General features: G+C 34.2%; 1 protein-coding gene across 3 annotated transcripts; it reads right to left on the minus strand.

The window, feature by feature from the left end:
* Nucleotides 1-5,427: 5,427 nt before the first annotated feature.
* Nucleotides 5,428-18,277, minus strand: stx2b (syntaxin 2b). 3 transcript variants are annotated; one of them, XM_003199129.7, is made up of 12 exons: nt 18,208-18,277; nt 18,011-18,122; nt 17,754-17,834; nt 16,596-16,695; nt 12,571-12,645; nt 12,419-12,492; nt 12,227-12,335; nt 9,398-9,471; nt 7,808-7,945; nt 7,621-7,731; nt 5,899-6,050; nt 5,428-5,679 (listed from the first exon to the last, which is right to left on the minus strand). In XM_003199129.7, the coding sequence occupies exons 2-11, from the start codon at nt 18,038-18,040 to the stop codon at nt 5,913-5,915; spliced, it is 930 nt and encodes a 309-aa protein (XP_003199177.1). In that variant the 5' UTR covers nt 18,041-18,122; nt 18,208-18,277; the 3' UTR covers nt 5,428-5,679; nt 5,899-5,912. The 3 variants fall into 3 exon arrangements, 2 of the variants coding, with proteins under 2 accessions (XP_003199177.1, XP_005167314.1); XR_012384728.1 differs by lacking the exon at nt 9,398-9,471; XM_005167257.6 differs by lacking the exon at nt 5,899-6,050.
* Nucleotides 18,278-18,953: the final 676 nt, after the last annotated feature.

Below are 18,953 nucleotides of genomic sequence, written 5' to 3' on the forward strand. Positions count from 1 at the left end.
TCAAGATGTGGTTACAGCAAATGTTTACAGTACTTGTTGTAAGTGTACTTGTTCGGTTGATTAATATTTTTAGCTAACCATATTAATTTCGGGATGGCCATGGGAATTACCGACATTAACATTTAATTATGCATACTAAACAGATAAACTGCTCATGTTAGAGCCCATTCTGATTTTAATTTAAATTAATAGTTAGTGTACAATACTACCTTGCAAGTGAAAATGCAGCCAGGTTTGATGAACGACGACAGCACTTTCCAACTCCCAAAATATTAGTTCTTTGCTAACAACATCGAGCTCACGACAATTATCAAAGTACCTCGCAACGCCCTCTATCGGTGAAAATAGTCACTGCACCATTGCTTTGGTGTCGTGTGTGGATTAAGGTTTTGGTTTCTCTAAAACGCGACGAAATTGAACCATGAGATATTATAAGTTTTTGTCACAAGAAAGAACAGATCTCACAAAGCTCATTTTGACCAAATGAGAAGTTACTGCACTTGGCTTTTGGATAGCAGTAGCATATAGTTATGCTTCTCGCAGTATATTTGCAGCTCCAAAAATCAGGACAGGTCACACTCTAAAAAATGCTTAGGCTTTCTACCCAGTTCATCCCAACAGCTTGGTTTGTCATACTGAATTAAATTCATAGCTCAATTTAACCCAATGAGTTTGTCCATAATTTAACCAAATTAGGTCAAAATTACCCCACTTTTTTAAAGTCTATTATTTGGGCTGTTAATAATATTTATAGTTGTGCCGTATTAAAAGTCACATCTGATATTGATTTTCAAAATTGCTTTTTATTTTTAAAGATCATTTTGCTAAATCAAAAAAAAAGCCTATAGTAACTTGTTTGCCAGCAGTTACCACAGTTAAGAAATAAAACTATAACACAAGTTAATACAGGAACCAACACCAATAAAAGTTTGTCCCATTTGTTTGTTAAATAAATTCTTGATGTTTTCAACAATCCGTTGCAGCAAAATGTTGTGATATCTTGGAAAATGCACTTGTCACAGAATGCCACTTATCACTGACAGTAACTTTAACCATAACTTATAACAACAGTTTTAAAAACCACACCACAATTACAAGGAAGAAAAATGTTATCACTATAATCACTTTTAAAACGTTTTTTTTTTTTTTTTACGAGTGCATAAATCATTGACAAACTAATTGTTGAGGAGTAAAATGTCTCCAAGGGCCCTTATCAAAGAAGAGTTGAGCAATAGTTTACCTCATTGCTAAAGAACTCATTGAAGTAACTCAAATTAATAAAGTACTCATTGACATATTGATTAGCTGTTTAGTAGCCACTGTTCATCGTTAAGCAAAGTTTCCACAGTTTTTGTTACCCATTTAGAGACTAATCTTTAAGCAACAGTTTCAGATTTTCATAATAAAAAAGGCAAGAACATTTACAAAAAAAATACATTTACAACACTGTCCTTGATGCAATTTGAAACCAGTAAATGATACTTTTTTTTTTGAAAATGTCTACTTGATTATGCAATAATAACTTTATAATATTACTTTGTGAATAATTATCTATTTAAATGTATTGTACTATTATTATTTTGCTAATCGAGCTTAAGGTAACACAATGGCTCAGTGGTTAGCACAGTTGGTGTTTCTGTGTGAAGTTTGCATGTTCTCCCCAAGTTGGGTTTCTTCCAGGTGCTTCTGTTCCCCCCAGTCCAAACACATGCGCTAGAGGTGAATTGAATAAGCTAAATTGGCCGTAGTGTACGAGTGAGAATGTGAGAGTGTATGGGTGTTTTTCCCAGTGCTGGGTTGCAGCTGGAAGAGCATCCGCTGCGTAAAACATATGCTGGATTAGTTGGCGGTTCATTCTATTGTGGCGACCCCTGATATTTAAAAGGACTAAGCCAAAGGAAAATGAATAAATGAATGGAGCTTACGATTATTTTAGTTAATAAACCTTTAATATGGAGTATTCTCGAAACCAGCGGTTTAGATACTTGGTATTCTGTTGATCACTACATCATAGTAAAAAAAAAATCATGTACAGCGGGGAAAATAAGTATTTGACACATCAGCATTTTTATCAGTAAGGGGATTTCTAAGTGGGCTACTGACACAAAATTCCTACCAGATGTAGCCATCAAGCCAAATATTGAATTCATACAAAGAAATCAGAACATTTAAGTATACAAGTTGAGTCATAATAAATAAAGTGAAATGACACAGGGAATAAGTATTGAACACATGAAGATAACAAGGTGCAAAATGGCATAGAAAGTCAGGAGATCTGTCAGTATTGAGAGAAAAACCCTGCTCCCTATCAGTACTAATTGATATCAGCTGCTTTAGTCCTAATTGATGGCCTATAAAGGCTTCTCATTACTCAGGAGGCACACAGGAAAGACTTCATGATGGGTAAAAACAAAGAACTCTCTCAAGATCTGCGTAGTCTTATCGTTGAAAAGCATTTTGATGGGAATGGTTATAGGCGCATTTCCAGAATGCTGAATGTTCCTGTGAGCACTGTGGGGGCTATTATCCGGAAATGGAAAAAGCATAAGTTCACCATAAACCGGCCACGATCAGGTGCTCCACGTAAGATCCCTGTCCGAGGAGTCCAAAGAATAATCAGGAGAGTTCTCCAAGAGCCAAGAACCACTCGGGCAGAACTTCAGGAAGACCTCGCATCAGCGGGTACTATTGTTTCAAAGAAAACTATAAGCAATGCACTGAACCACCATGGCATCCATGCACGCTCACCACGCAAGACTCCATTGCTGAACAAAAAGCATGTTGAGGCCCGGTTAAAGTTTGCGAAACAGCATTTGGAGAAGCCTGTGGATTATTGGGAAACTATAGTATGGTCAGATGAAAGCAAAATTGAACTTTTTGGCAGTCATTCTACACATCATGTTTGGAGAAGAAATGGCACTGCCCACCACCCCAAGAACACTATACCAACAGTTAAGTTTGGGGGTGGAAGCATCATGGTTTGGGGCTGCTTTTCAGCAAGGGGTACTGGCAGACTTCATATTATTGAAGGTAGGATGAATGGAGAAATGTACCGGGACATTCTGGATAAAAATCTGCTGCCATCTACCAGAAAGCTGAAAATGAAAAGAGGGTGGACATTTCAGCAAGACAATGATCCCAAACACAAGGCCAAGGAAACAATGAAGTGGTTTCAAAGAAAGAAAATCAAGTTGCTTGAATGGCCCAGTCAATCACCTGACCTAAATCCCATAGAAAATCTATGGAGAGAACTGAAGATCAAAGTTCATAAAAGAGGCCCAAGGAACCTTCAAGATTTAAAGACCGTTTGTGTGGAAGAATGGGCCAGAATCACTCCTGAGCAATGCAGACGACTGGTCTCTCCATACAAGAGGCGTCTAGAAGCTGTGATCACCAACAAAGGCTTTTCTACAAAGTATTAAGTAAAGTGTGTTCAATACTTATTCCCTGTGTCATTTCACTTTATTTATTATGACTCAACTTGTATACTTAAATGTTCTGATTTCTTTGTATGAATTCAATATTTGGCTTGATGGCTACATCTGGTAGGAATTTTGTGTCAGTAGCCCACTTAGAAATCCCCTTACTGATAAAAATGCTGATGTGTCAAATACTTATTTTCCCCGCTGTATATAACAAGGTAGAAATTTTAAATATTTATTTGACATGGTATAGAGTGATATGAGCACATAGAACAGAGGTGGCCAACCCTGTTCCTGGAGAGCCACATTCCTGCAGATTTCAGTTGCTACCAATATCAAACACACCTGAACCAATTAATTAGAACCTGAACAGCACGTGATAATTACAGGCAAGTGTGTTGGATATGGGTTGCAACTGAATTCTGCAGGAAAATGGCTCACCAGGAACAGGGTTGGCCACCCCTGACATAGAATATACACTCAAAATTCTTACAACAGGGGTGTCTAAACTCAGTCCTAGAGGGTCGCTGTCCTGCAGAGTTTAGCTTCAACTTGCTTCAACACACCTGCCAGGACGTATCTAGAAAGAGCTTGATTAGCCAGTTCAGGAGTGTCTGATTAGGGTTGGAGCTAAACTCTCCAGGACACCGGTTCTCCAGGACCGAGTTTGGACAGCCCTGTCTTAGGATGATTTTTAAAAATAATTTCTTTATATTTTAATGTGATTTTATGCTCAGCATGTCAAAATATAGGACTATTATTCCCTTTTCACAAAAAAAAAAAAAGATTTCTAATTAAATTTCTGAAACAAAAAAACAGCATTTACTTGAAATATATTTGTTTTGTATCAATATAAAGCACATGCAGCTTTACAGTCAAATAATGCAACATTTCAGTGAAACAAATGTTAGGGATAAAGAATACATATAATCTTGAACATTTATTTAGCAATACACACTGTGAGCATTTAACAATACAGTTACATTCCTTTCAGACAATCAGAGACAAAAAAAAAGACATTCATCAATTAAAACAAGTTCTGTAACATTGTTCATAAACCTGACATCATATTGTGGGGAACCACTGTGAGCAATCTGAAACAAACCACATTGAACTAGTGACTCATATATCATTGCTATAAAATATCTTCTTTTTAACATCTTAAGTGCACTTCGCTGGATTGCATTTAATTCCACACGATCAGTCAGATCTCCCAAGGCACAAAAGTAACCAAATACCATATTGTAATATTGCAGACATTACTTGTACACAATCTACTTACCAGCATTAAACAAAAAAGAAAATTACCTCTGCTTGTTATAAAGAAATGGCAAAGCACAAAAGCCAAAGAGAAAAGTCTTTGACTAAATACGAGTGCCATCTTCTACACAATTCACTGGTAATGAAGAAAGATTTGTCTGCAGGATAACATCTTAACTTTCAGTCAGAATAAAAATTGTTCCCTCAGTAAAGTCAAAGGGAAGATGGGTTCATTGTAGGTGATTAATTGACGTAGTGATGATGATTAGAAGAACGATGATGCACACGGCTACAAAAATGGCATTTCACTAATATAATTATTGGAAAAATCCCTAATATATTATTACAATATACTTGTGGTAGTCTAGAATTTGTAAAAAAAAAAAAAAAAAAAGGGAAATTCTATGTTTCAGTGTGTTTAGCAGTGGTTATTTAAAATTGTTGTGGATTCCATAGGCCTAGTATAATAATATAAATATTATTAATAATAATAATAATAATAATAATAATAATAATAATAATAATAATATCAATAATAACAATAACAACAACTACTACAATAATAATAATAATAATAATAATATCAATAACAACAACAACAACAACAACAACAACAATAATAATAATAATAATAATAATAATAATAATAATAATGTTTACTCACCCTAACTGGTAATACATTTCACAAAAAAAAAAAAAAAACTGACAAATATAAGTACAGGAAAATAAATAAAACTAAATTATTAATAAACAAATACAGAAACGTATTTATTGTTTGTTTGTTTGTTTGTTTGATAAAACTAACAATTTGTAAACATATTTTAATTACAAATTTTTAAATGCTTTTGTAAATGCAAACAAACTAATTTTTCTCCCAGTAAGGTCAAAAGGAAGATGGTTTCATTGTAGGTGACTAATCAACATAAACTGCAGTGATGATGATTAGGAGAAGAATGATGATACACACGGCTCCACAAATGGCACCATAGACCCATTTCTATAATAGATATATAAACAAACAAAAAAACAGATATCAGTTTGAAGCCAATTAAAATGTGCCTGTTTTAATTGGAAAGAATCAATCTTTAGTTATATTGCTATTTGTTTGAAGTAAATGAACTGTCTTCTAACAAATGTGGACAAGACTGAAGCTGGTTTTTAATAAAGGAGAATTGAAAATAGATGAGATTGTTAGTGATTGGTTACTGGGTGTTACCTCAGAAAGCATGCTTAAACAGGATTGGCTGCATTAGAACTGGCGGCGGCGGTGTTAGTACTGGTTTTACCAGACAGGCCAACAGATAAACCAATGATTAGTGCGACCACAGCAACCACGACCAGAACAATAAGAGCAAGAATGATGTGTTTCTGTACAAGATAAAAAAGAAGACAAATTTATGCAAGTATTTGGTGGCATTAAAAGTACAACTGAACTATAGAGTATTCTTCAGCTGTAGTAGACTTAAAGGTATAGTTCACCCAAAATTTAAATTTTACTTACTATTAACTTACTCTCAAGTGGTTTTAAACCTTATTTTGAACACACAGAAAGATACTGTTACGGTCCGTGAAAGTTTGTCATTAGCTCTTTGTCTCACCCTATAACCTTTTGTTTCGCTTTTCTTTGCCTCCACAACTATTTGCTGATTGGATCCCGAGCCTGTCACTCCTCATTAGGGGGGTTTCCTTGTGGACCAATCAGGTTTTGTTCCTCTGACTTTACATTTGACCAGCACGCCTTGTTTGTTTAGTGCTGTGTGTGGGTTTGTGTTGTGTACGCTCATGTTATTTTTTTTTTTTTGTATTACGATTTGATTCTTCTGGTCTCTGAGCTAGTCCAAAAATCTGTAAATCCAATATGGTTAAAAGTTTATCATTCCTTTTAGTGGAAAAAAAAATAGGTTAAGTGGCTGTTGGTTTTGTTTAGTTCTTTGCTTTGGTGTCACTCTAATTCCCTGTAACTTTTGGGCTGGTAATATTTCTGTAATTGCTTCTATTCATTTTCAAATGCACTGTTCAAATCTCATACATGCCCTTTTGTTGGTGCTATCATTTTTCCTTACAGAGGAATAAACTTAATATTTATAATATAATTTTCTAAATGTTACGTTTTCTCTCTCTCTACACCTTATTAAACCGTAACATGTATTTTGAAGGAAGTTGAAAACCTGTATTCATTGATTTACATTGAAGGAAAAACAAACATGGAAGTCAAGGGTTTTTAGCTTTCTTTAAAATTTCTTCCTTTGTGTTCAATAGAAGATAGAAATCAAACGTTTGAAAGAAGTGAACTGTGTAAATGACGCCAATTTTCTTTTTTGGGTGAGCTATCCCTTTAAGGAATGCCTTATTAGTATTTATGAAGATGTGATATATAGAAAGCTCATGCTGATATGCTTGCATACAGCTAAAGTCCAGAACTATTAGCCCCCTGTATATTTTTCCCTAATTTCTGTTTAACGGAAAGAAAATTATCAATACAATTCTCAACATGGTTAATAACTAATTTCTAATAACTGATTTCTTTTGTCTTTGCCATAATGACAGTACATAATATTTTACTACATATGATTCAAGATACTAGCATACAGCTTAAAGGGCACTTTAAAGGGTTAACTAAGCAAGTAAGAGTATTTAGCAAGTCATTGTATAACAGTGGTTTATGCTGTAGACAATGAAAAAAATATTGCTTTTAATAGGGGCTAATAATATTGACCTTAAAATGTTTTTTAAAAAACTAAAAACTGCTTTTATTTTAGCCAAAATAAAACAAGTAGGACTTTCTCCAGAAGAAAAAAAATATTATAGGAAATACTGTGAAAGACTCCTTACTCTCTTAAACCTCATTTGGGAAATATTTGAAAAAGAAAAATTACAGGAGGGCTTTTAATTTTGACTTCAACGGTATATATAGTAGTTGGTTTGCTTTTCCTCTTACCCTGCGGGCTCTTGTCTGGTACCTCACAGCTTTCTTTGTCTCCACTTTAGCCTGGCCGACGTATTCGACAGCATTGTGGACGTTCTTTTCAATGTTGTCAATCATCTCACCCTGATACGACATACATCAGTGTACTACACATTCTGTAACCCCTTTAATTCATCAATGCTGTAACAATTAAAAGTACCTGGGTTTCAACAAGCATGGCCATGTCCACAAACATGTCATGAAGCTCTTTGATGCTGGATTCCAGACGCAGGATATCCTGATGTCTAGATTCGATTTCATTAAGGGCCTGACGAGTTATCTGAGAGTCAGAGATGATCTGAAAATACAAGACTCCTTTTAATATCAGCTTCTAAGAACTTGTGACAATACAGCAACAATACAGTGACAATTTTATTATTGTATACTTTAGTTATTAAGCAAGAGGACAAATGAACAACTATAGTCTTCTATTATTCATACGTTCATTTTCTTTTCGTCTTACACACACACACACACACATACATTATGGACAACTTAGCCAACATAATTCACCTGTACCACATGTCTTTGGACTGTGGGGAAAACCAGAGCAGCCAGAATAAACCCACACAAACGCAGGAAGAACATGCAAACTCCACACAGAAACGCCAACTGACCCAGCAGAGTCTCGAATCAGCGACCTTCTTGTTGTGAGGCGACCACACTACCTACTGTGCCACTGCATCGCCTCTTTAATTATTAGATTTTTATTTATTTTTATTAGATTTTTAGATCTATTATTATTATTTTATGCTTTTTTTATAATTACTTTATTCATCCTTGTATGCATATTTTACTGCTGAACCTGTTAAATATTTGTAAAGTGCCTGAAGATGCTACTTTTAAAGGTGCTATATAAAAATAAAGTTGATTAATGACATGATATTCAATTACAATAATAATGTTTAGAGCAATAGGGTATCATCATAACTACTTTCTGATATTTTTATAGTGTTTTCTTTTTTAAAGTTCTGATTTATTCACTAAGAAACAGATAAAAGTATTAATTTTCAAAATGGGCTGTACTCAGTTATGCTGAACACTGTTTATTAATAACAGCAACAACAAAAAAAATAGTGACTCCAAGCTTACATTGTAAGGATAGCTAACTGAAAAATGTAAATTCTTTCATTATTTACTCATCCTCTACTTGTTCCAAACCTGTTTGACTTTCTTTCATTTGTTGAGCACAAAAAAGATACTTAGATATTTTGAAGAAACCCGTGTTGACATCCAGAATAAATTTCCTATGAAACTCAGTGGGAACTAGTTTTCAGCATTCTTCAAAATATCTTTCTTTGTGTCCAACAGAACAAATTCATAAGGGTTCATAAAGATTGAGGCTGAATAAATACAGTAGTGAGTAAACTTTCATTTCTTGGGTGAACCATCCCTTTAAATGTTGTCTGATTGCAATGTAACAGTGTTGAGGATTTCTCATTGTCTACTACAAAATATAATAATTTGCATTAAAAACAATTTGACGATATAATAATGTTAGAATAATTGTTTGTGTGCAATCTTATTTACTAAAATGAACATTATTTGCTCTCTTTATTACAAAAATTAGAGACTGTAACCACGAGAGGGCGCTAACTCTACATAATTATTGACAACGAGTTCCTTTCATGTCGAGTTAGCTAAAGGTCAAACTAAACGGAGAAGCCAATAGAAACTGGCTTTGTGCGAGAGCTTCAGTATTTTAATAATACAATAAAGCTATGATGATTATTCTGTAAAGCAAACTTACATCAGAAGTGAAAATGGAAGGGTTTCCAGTCTCCAGCATCTCCTCCAGTTCCTCATTTGTTGTGATTTTTCCAGCTACAAGATTTAGAGCATATTATATCAGACAAACAACTCTTCTCAAAGTTCAGGTCATTATTTGTTTGATAAATGGCTGCTTGTTTGTGAATTTGACAATGGTAAACAGGAAGCGGAGACCAGTGACTGCTAATGGTCTAGTCCATTTGTATAATCGTTTGGCTTTGTGTCATGGAACAGTGTATGTGTGTACCATGAGCTTGTATGTGGCCATGCTAAGTATCCCTTGGGGACTATATTGATTCAGCTGGGAAAATGAGAGGGAACAATAGAATGGCTGAAACTATTGATGTAAGGGCCACTGGAAAACACAAACACTCATTTATTATGACCCCTAAGCAGTGACTAATGTTCATATTCAGACACTTAAAAACACAAACAAAAAGTTATATTTCAATATTTTAAAAATTAAAGAGACAGTTCACCCCAAAATGACATTTATTCAGCATTTACTCTTCCTTCACTTGTTTCAAAGCTGACTTTGTTTCTTCTATTGAAAAGAAAAGAACCTGTAACCATTGAAATCCTTATTATATATATATATATATATATATATATATATATATATATATACATATATATATATATACATATATATATATATATATATATATATATATATATATATACATATATATATATATATACATATATATATATATACATATATATATATATACATATATATATATATATATATATATATATATATATATATATATATATATATATATATATATATACACACACATTTATTTATATATATTTATATATATATATATATATATGTGTGTGTGTGTTAATGGTTTTAAGCTTCTTCAAAATAACTTATTTTGTATTCAACAGAATAAAACACAAAGCTTTAGAACCACATGAGGGTGACTACATTTTCATTTTTGTGCGAACTATTTGTTTAATCCAGCTCTTGTTTGTAGCAGGCCAGCAAGCCAGATCTGACTACAGTACATCTGAATCTCCAAAATTGTCGATCACTGTGACGCATTTCTTCCTTAACACTATATCAGCTTGTACAGTATATCTATATTCATGATGAGAATTACATTTATTACAACTAAAATTAAAACTAGATCATTTTTACTCCACAACTAAATTTTGGTTTACTAAAAATATAAAGGTTGTTGCTGGGTTGTCATAACACAACGTTGGATCAAATATGGACAAGTCCAAAATTGGGTCGTCACAACCCAGCATTGTTTTTTTTTTTTTTTTTTTTTTTTTTTTTGAGTATACAGTCAAATAAAAGATGCTTAATAAACCTACATGACAAACCTTTTTGTGAATTTTACAACTTTGTATGTTTTGAATGTCCTAGTTCAGAATAAAGGACTACTTTATAAGTTGTACTTTGAGTAGTATTTAGAATAAATACTTTTACCTGTACTACATTTTTAGCAAATACCGCTACTTTTAAAAGAGCATGAATTTTCAGTATTTGTTCCACAACAGTTGGATTCTAAAAATTATAATTTTATTTAAATTGCCACAACTGTTGGATCACATAACTTCAAATAACACAACACATAAATTAATCATCATGATAAAATCCCCTAACAAAACATACAATATTTACAGGAGTCTTTATGCAAATATTGTTCACGTGACTGGTGACTCACTATCCTATCACATCACTCTGTGTTTCTGGCCTGCTGCACACAGGTAAAGCAGGATCTCTCTGGAGCTCTGCTGTCTAGGTAACACCTGCCTTACAGTCTCCGGTGACAAACCATGCCGTTTCATGTGTCGCAAAGCAAAGAAAGTCCCTCATTAATCCACTCACACGGGGACTAATTCATGCACACAGAGAACATTTCCTCCAGAGGCCTGCACTACACGTCTGACCACAAATTTCTCAAATTACATTTTAACCACAGCATGTCAGGTGATAAGGTGGAAGGGGACAAATATATGGCATAAATTTGTTGTTGTTACTGGAAATAAAGTTTTGCCCAAATAAAACAAAATAAAACCTTAATACTAAATAAAACAATTAAAACGCTACATGGGCATTATATTCAACATCACATCATCCTAACAAATAAATCTCATTATCCTATAATAATAGGTATTTATTTCTGCATACACACAGAAACGGCAACAGACCCAGCTGAGTCTCGAACCAACGACCTTCTTGCTGAGGCAATTGTACTACCATGTCACTGTCACCCCTCAATATACAACTATTATTTTAAAATAATTATTTTAGATTAGATTATCAAAGATAGTTGATAACTATTATTACCTAAATTATAGTATCTTTAATTAAGCTTTAGACGATGACCAAGGCAATCTAAAATTTAAAAATCGAGGAACAATTAAATACACTATATATGCAATATCAACAAATAGTGACACATTTGAAAAATCTCAGACTGAATGTCAGTCTTTTTATGCAATAAACACAAATATTTTCATCTAACTTTAATTACATCTGATTAATTACTTAGTATTATTAATATTTAATTAATACAATATTTGAATATATTTAATACTCTATTTATAATGTTACAATTATGTTTTATAATTTTTCAAACTTGTTTCTTTATACTCATGTTTGTTCATCTTAATAAAATGTTTGGTTATTTATTTTTGAATGCTTTTTCTCCATTAATTCTCATATATCTGTCCTTAAGCACTCCCTTACCCCTTTAGTTTGCCGCTGGTCTAGTTAATTAAACCATGGTTAAATGTGCTTGAAAACGCTAAAACAAAGTTACACATGTACTGTAAGACTTACTGATTTCCAGCTGTCTCTGAATCCTGCTTTTACTTTTCTCTCTGAAGGACACTTGAGCTTCATTGTATTGCGTCATTACTTCCACAAATTTATGCGATAAATTAGTATACTGAAATAGAAAAGAAGCACAATTAACCAATTTGGCATGAAAGTATGGCTGTACATGAAAAAAATTGAGGCAGAGATGATTACCTGTGTTTTTTGAATGCGTGCATCCACTGAGGCTTGATTGACCTGCTCATCTGAAGGCAGACTCTGGTGCATTGCTAACAACAACAACAGATGATTTCTTTCACATTTCTTTTTCCAAACGCAACAAAACTCCAAATTTTAAATCTACTCACATTTGAGGCTTTTCTGTACATAGTTGGCATGTTTTTTGATTTCCACCGTGAGTTGTTCTAGTTCTTCTTTTGTTTCTGAAAGCAAAATCATATTGATCAGCAAGGATCCGTTAAATCAATCAAGAGTTATAGGAATTTGTTACAAAAGATTTCAAACTAATAATAAAAAATAAAACTCCCAATTTCCACAAAAAATACTCAACAGCACAAGTGTTATCAACATTCATAAGAAAAAAAAAATGTTTCATGAGCAGCAAATCAGCATGTTATACTAAATTCTAACATGCTGATTTATTGCATTGTGGGGCAATATTTATTAAATTGCTGACTGTGTAACACAGGAAAGTTGAGTAAGTTAGCTTTGCCATCATGTACACATATATTTTCACATGTACTGTTTTTACTTCATTTTCTGTATTAGGTAAAACATTGGTGAGCACGTCAATAAATTATTTTTTTTGTACTCTATTTCTACCTGGGGATACTCATCCCGAGGCCTCTAGAGATTGTGCAGTGCCACTGATGCGATCCAAGAGATGTGATAAGATCATGCCAACCAGAGGACTTTTAAAGGCATCCATAATCCTGAACCAGGCCGTATCCTGAGCTGATGGTCAAGGAGGAGCGGAGAGCATGAGACTGATTCCTAAAAGGCCCGTGACAGACGAGTCTCCGCATTGATCCCGTGGGCCAGCCTGAACACCCGCCAGTGACCTACTCACACCTGCAGCTTCTCCACGATGGACATCCAGTGTTCTCCAGCCTCCGGCATCTAGACTGCAGCTCTGCACAAGAGGTTTGGCCAGAGGAGAAATGGTCGTGCTCAGCTAAGCCTGCTTTCTCTCAAGGTTTTCTTCCTTCATTTTCATCAATTGGTGAACTTTTTTTCCTCACCATTGTCGCCACTGGCTTGCTTGTTTGGGACTTGGAGCTGCGCATCGATGGATTTGCTCTTCAGTGTTTGGACTTTAAGCAGTGAAAATTAAACCACTGAACTGAACTTTAACTCTGAAAACTGGACTGACATTTTCAATTTACTAGAACTTCTAATTTAAGCTGCTGACACAATCTACGTAATAAAAGCGCTATACAAATAAACATTAATTGAATAAATTCAGAAATATCAGTAAGCAGCTTTAATGTATTTTAACCTATTCAAATTACATATGAAGAGCTTAGATAGAAAAGCCTTTGTCAGTGCCATGTGAAATTTCCTTCTAATATGAAAGAAATAATAAAATTCTTTCCTCAGACTCCTGCGTGTAGATTCAATAATTCCAATGTTACAGTGATGAATAGTTTTTTTTTCATTGCCTTAAACTGAACATAAACAACATTTCAGACAGAATCTTGTATCTTAACTCTTCATAAATAATCAGTTATATCATTTATATAAAATAATTTATTCAACAGTTTAAAATTACATACAGGCATCTTCTTGATATTCCTAGACACTGATGTTTGCTTGATATAAAACTCACATGACAGATTACAAAAACCATCGGCTATCAAAGTTAATGTGTTTCTATGATTACAGATAACCACACTAGAAAAAGACTGATGTGTTTTATGTGAGGATATAAAATTCAGACATGTATATGGAAAACTGACTGCAGAGAAATATTACACATCCATTAGCACAATCCTCAAACAGATCATTCAATTTTACTATCAGCTTCAAGATTCACAGTCATACATCTCAGATAAAAACGTCACACTTAGTCTGTTGTAGAGTGTGTAGTAGAAGCACTCACACCCTTGCAGATGTCTTTATCTCAAGCTTACATTCCTGTCTGCATGTCCTATACATGCCCTGCAACTAACAGCCAGAAGTAACCCAACACAGTCACTTAACACAAAGAATGTGAGGGGGGAAACCATGATTCTTCACAAGCCCAAACCTGACTCCCTGTGGTAAATTTAAAGGGGTACGTATTCTCTGCTCATTTCAGTCACTGGTTTTTCACTATTCAGATTCCCCAACTAAAAATTGGCAATACTTTACAAAGGGTCTACATAAAATCATGGGGGTGTGTAAGAAAAGTTTTCTCTATAGCAGTTTTCAGAGGCGTTATTATAGACTGATGTGCTGTGAAGTTTTTAGCAGAGGAAGCCCATGGCCGTGTGATTTTCTTTATTTTACGTTTCTTGCTTCGTGACAGAGCCATGAATGACGGAAAGCCTGAATGTGCGCTCAGACAAAGACAAAAGCAGAGTGACTCAAAGGCATTGTTATATATTAGGTAATACAACAAAGCCTTCAAATAGAGAGAGTAATTTGGATAAATTTACAACTCAAATAAAAGATTCAATACATTGATTAAACTAGCCCAGGGCAACACTAAACTAAACTTTGTTTCTGAGCTTCTAAAACCCACTTTTAACCCTAGGTAAATGGTCAGCGTGATTTGACTGAAATATAAATGAAGTACAGACCAAAGGCATTTAAACCAAACAAAAACAGAACACATTTCATTTTCACATTCGACTAGAAAAACTAAAATAAAACACACAAAAAATATTAGGTTATGTCAAAAAATCATTGTTTGCTATATTGGCAAGAATATATGAACAAATGATTGACTTATTGACTGTGGAATTATAGAGCTTAATTCGGTATCTGCTCTATTAATTATTTTTTTAACATCTCTCCCAAGCAGCCTCCAGCCAGGTACTGGCACATGAGAAGTCTATTCAGGGACGGCTGTGTTATACTAATAAAAATTAAAGAAAAAGTTAGTTCTATCACGAAATAAAGCAGCAGTTGTGTTCCTAAGAAACTAACATTTGTGAGGAATAAAAATCTCAAACCTGACTCAACAACATTAACCTGGACATTACACTTCTCAAAAACATACAAACAGGATCAAACAGTTCTACCAAAAGGACTTTGTAAATATCAACTAAAAATCCAATATTGTACATCCCTTTATCATAGCCCTTTCTGTTGATTTTCCAGGAATAACTACCTATTTAAACGATTATTTCACAAAATATATTGTTACAATATATTAAAATGACTCATGAAATTGAATTTGGTCATACCGCCCACAACTAGATTAGATGATTCGCAACCAAAACCCCATCACATGCCATTCACATGCTATAGACCAGTGGTTCTCAAAATGTGGTACGTGTACCACTAGTGGTACGCGGAGGAATCACAGAGTAATAAAATAAAAAAATGTATACAATTTTGAAAAATTACTGTACATCTCGGTCACGAGCATCAAAATTTAACCCACAGGCTAGAAAAAATGAGTAAGAACTGCAGCACAATGCGCTTTTGTATGCCTGGCATGCCCAGTTGAAAACATCTTAACTTTTTAGAATGCCGCATCGCGAGTCACGCGACAAGAGTCAACTGATCAGCTTCATATTATACAGAATATAACTTCGTTAGACTAATTAGCTCAAACACAGAACACCCAAACACTGCAGTGCTTCTTAATTTTCTCAATAAATAAAACTCTTATCAGAGTGCAGCAATGTTCTGTCAGCTTGACATCCTCTGAGAAAAACGGGTTCCCAAGCAATCTACATATAAGTTAATGTTTAGATTTCAAAAAGTTTTACAAATACGTCATATGTACATGCAACATATATTTCAAAATCTATCAAAATTGTATAAATATGAATATGACTTGTTTTTGAACTGTGCAGTGCTGTAGCTGCTTAATTTGGCCAACTTCGCTGCTTTATTTTATTACTGGTCATTGTGGTGGTACTTGGAGAGACCAATTTTTTCTGAGGTGGTACTTGGTGAAAAAAGTTTGAGAACCACTGCTATAGACGATTATTGAAACACTCCACATAGAGTATGGATGTATATGAATATCCATGAATAAAAACAGTTGTTTTCAGCATTTGAATGAAAAAAAATTCAAGTCAAATGGTGACTGTAAACCTGCTAACGAGCACTGTCAAGCAAAACTATTTAACCTGACCATTCAGAAACTAGGTCTTACTTGTTTCTGTTGTAAAACTTGCTCATATTTCACTAAAGGTGCATAAGGGTGACTTACTCTCATCAGGATTGGGGGCCGAAAGGATCACACTATATTTCTTCTTCACCTCATCCACTAGGGAGGAGATCTTTTCAATGACCCGTCTGACCTCTTCAACCTAAAAAAAAAAAAAGTAAAAGCAGAGTTTTAATTTGTATTTTTGCTAAGGTTTCACATTACTGGGCTTCTCGATGGACACTTCTACGGATGCATGTTCTCACCACACACACACACACATATATATATATATATATATATATATATATATATATATATATATATATATATATATATATATATATATATATATATATATATAAATTAGTTATTGTTTTTATTAATCAGTATCATTACTGTCCTTAGAGTATTTTTTTCAGAGCAATAAATTAAGTGCATACAGTCCCTATAGAAAATCATTATACCCTCTGAAAATCTTTTACTCACATTACACTCTGCTTTCAAAAGACCTTCATCACAATACTTTATTGCCAGACTTGCATTAGATTTTTTCTTGCATAATAGCATGATATATATACTCCTTACAAAGACATACAAAAAAAAAAAAAAATTTATTGTACACTGGCTTTATTCAGCTTCAAGACAGTCAGATGTACAAAAGATTTTAAATTTTACTTTATTAAAACTTGGGAATCTAAATCGACCATTAAACTTTAATGATATAAATTTAGGATTCAATATATGACTTGAGTTCAAAATGATGCTCCTTGCAAGCATCATGAGGTTCTTGTAATACGAATGGTCATATAATTTCTCCTATAATTTCTACTATCTTTAAACAGATTTGAATCTGGTTCATCTTGTTTTTAGACTTACAAACACTCAGAATAAAGTTGTAGAAAGGCAAGTTTGGAAAAGGCAACAAAAACATTTCAAAGGCAAGAATTAATTGGAATGTGATTTGGTTTCAGGCTATATGACAAATAAAGTAAGGGTATGATGATTTTCTATACTGTGCCTATGAAGGCACTTTCTTTTTTATGTTCCTAGTCATGTACTTTTATATCAACACTAAATGTATTGTATTGTTGAATGTGCCGTGTTGGTTTGTAAGTGAACTTATGGTTAAATAAACAAACGAACAAACAAACAAACTTTGAAGGCACTTGTACCCCCGTTACGTTATATAAACCCTCCCTTCCCACCCTAAACTGTTACCTTTTGAAAAAAGTCTTGCATGAAGTCATTTCTCTCCATGGACACAGCGACACCCCCATCTTCACTGGCATTATGCCTGCCCTAAAACACCACAAGTGCACATAAACACAAGACAGACACAAGCATGAGAAGTAAACATAAACAACAGAGAAAGTCACTAGGAAAATAAAAAACGTTTATTTTTTTTAAATGTCTTCAATAATCAAGTACGCTGCTAGCCAGTTTTTTTTTTATCGGATTTGTTATCAATCACTTGCCACATTCAAATCCGCCAGTCGGTCCCTCATAACAATGTCGATGAGACGTCGATTATCCTGTTTATCGATCACGTCCGTTGCTGTCCGTCCGAATTAAAGTCCATTTTAAGTTCTACCCAAACAAAAGTATGTTGACAATACACGAATTAGCATTTAGAATTAGTAACTTGACAATAAACGCTTATAAAAAGTGTTACTTTGAAAGAAATGTCCAGTCATGAGGTGTTTGTTTGGTTGCCATCCTTAGTTCTCCGCCTGTCTCCAGCTGACGGTTCTTCTCTGCGCGTCTCAATTACACTGTGGGCGCAGCTAACTCGGAACAGGGCGGTAACATTATGGCGCTGTCAGGCAATGTTTTATTTGGGTTTCTTTCTTTACCTTTTACGCTGTGTTTCAGTTTAAAGGCTATGGGCATCCGCACTTTTATTATTTTGGTGTCAATTTTAATCGCGACACGGTAGAAAGAAGATGACGTTTTCACGCGTTGTCTGTTACTTTTCTAAGCGCTTGCCAGATTGGGCCAATCGAAATCCTTAGTTCAGTAGGTATTAACTCAACTGATGTCAATGTCAGTACTTTAGGACTCAACAATTATTTTGAACTCGTCAATGTCGAATAAAAATGAATTGCCGTTTTCCTAATTGAATTACTGAGCCTCTCTTTGCCACCTGCAGTAGTTTCAGAGATGGAGTACACCTATAGCTGAAATGTTCATATACTCATCCTAAGAATAACACTCCACTAAGAACTGCTAACTGAACCAGCCGAGGATCGAACCAACAACCTTCTTGCGGTGAGGCGACATCACAACCTAGTGCGTCGCCAGTAAGTGTAAAATAACACCAGGTTAAGTATTTAAATTTTTGGTTGAACTCTTCATTTTTAACAATAACTTGTGTATAAAGGGCTGAGTTCTCCTTAAACACCAATATCTTTAACAGGG

Source organism: Danio rerio, chromosome 8, assembly GCF_049306965.1.
Source record: "Danio rerio strain Tuebingen ecotype United States chromosome 8, GRCz12tu, whole genome shotgun sequence".
NCBI lineage: Eukaryota > Metazoa > Chordata > Actinopteri > Cypriniformes > Danionidae > Danio > Danio rerio.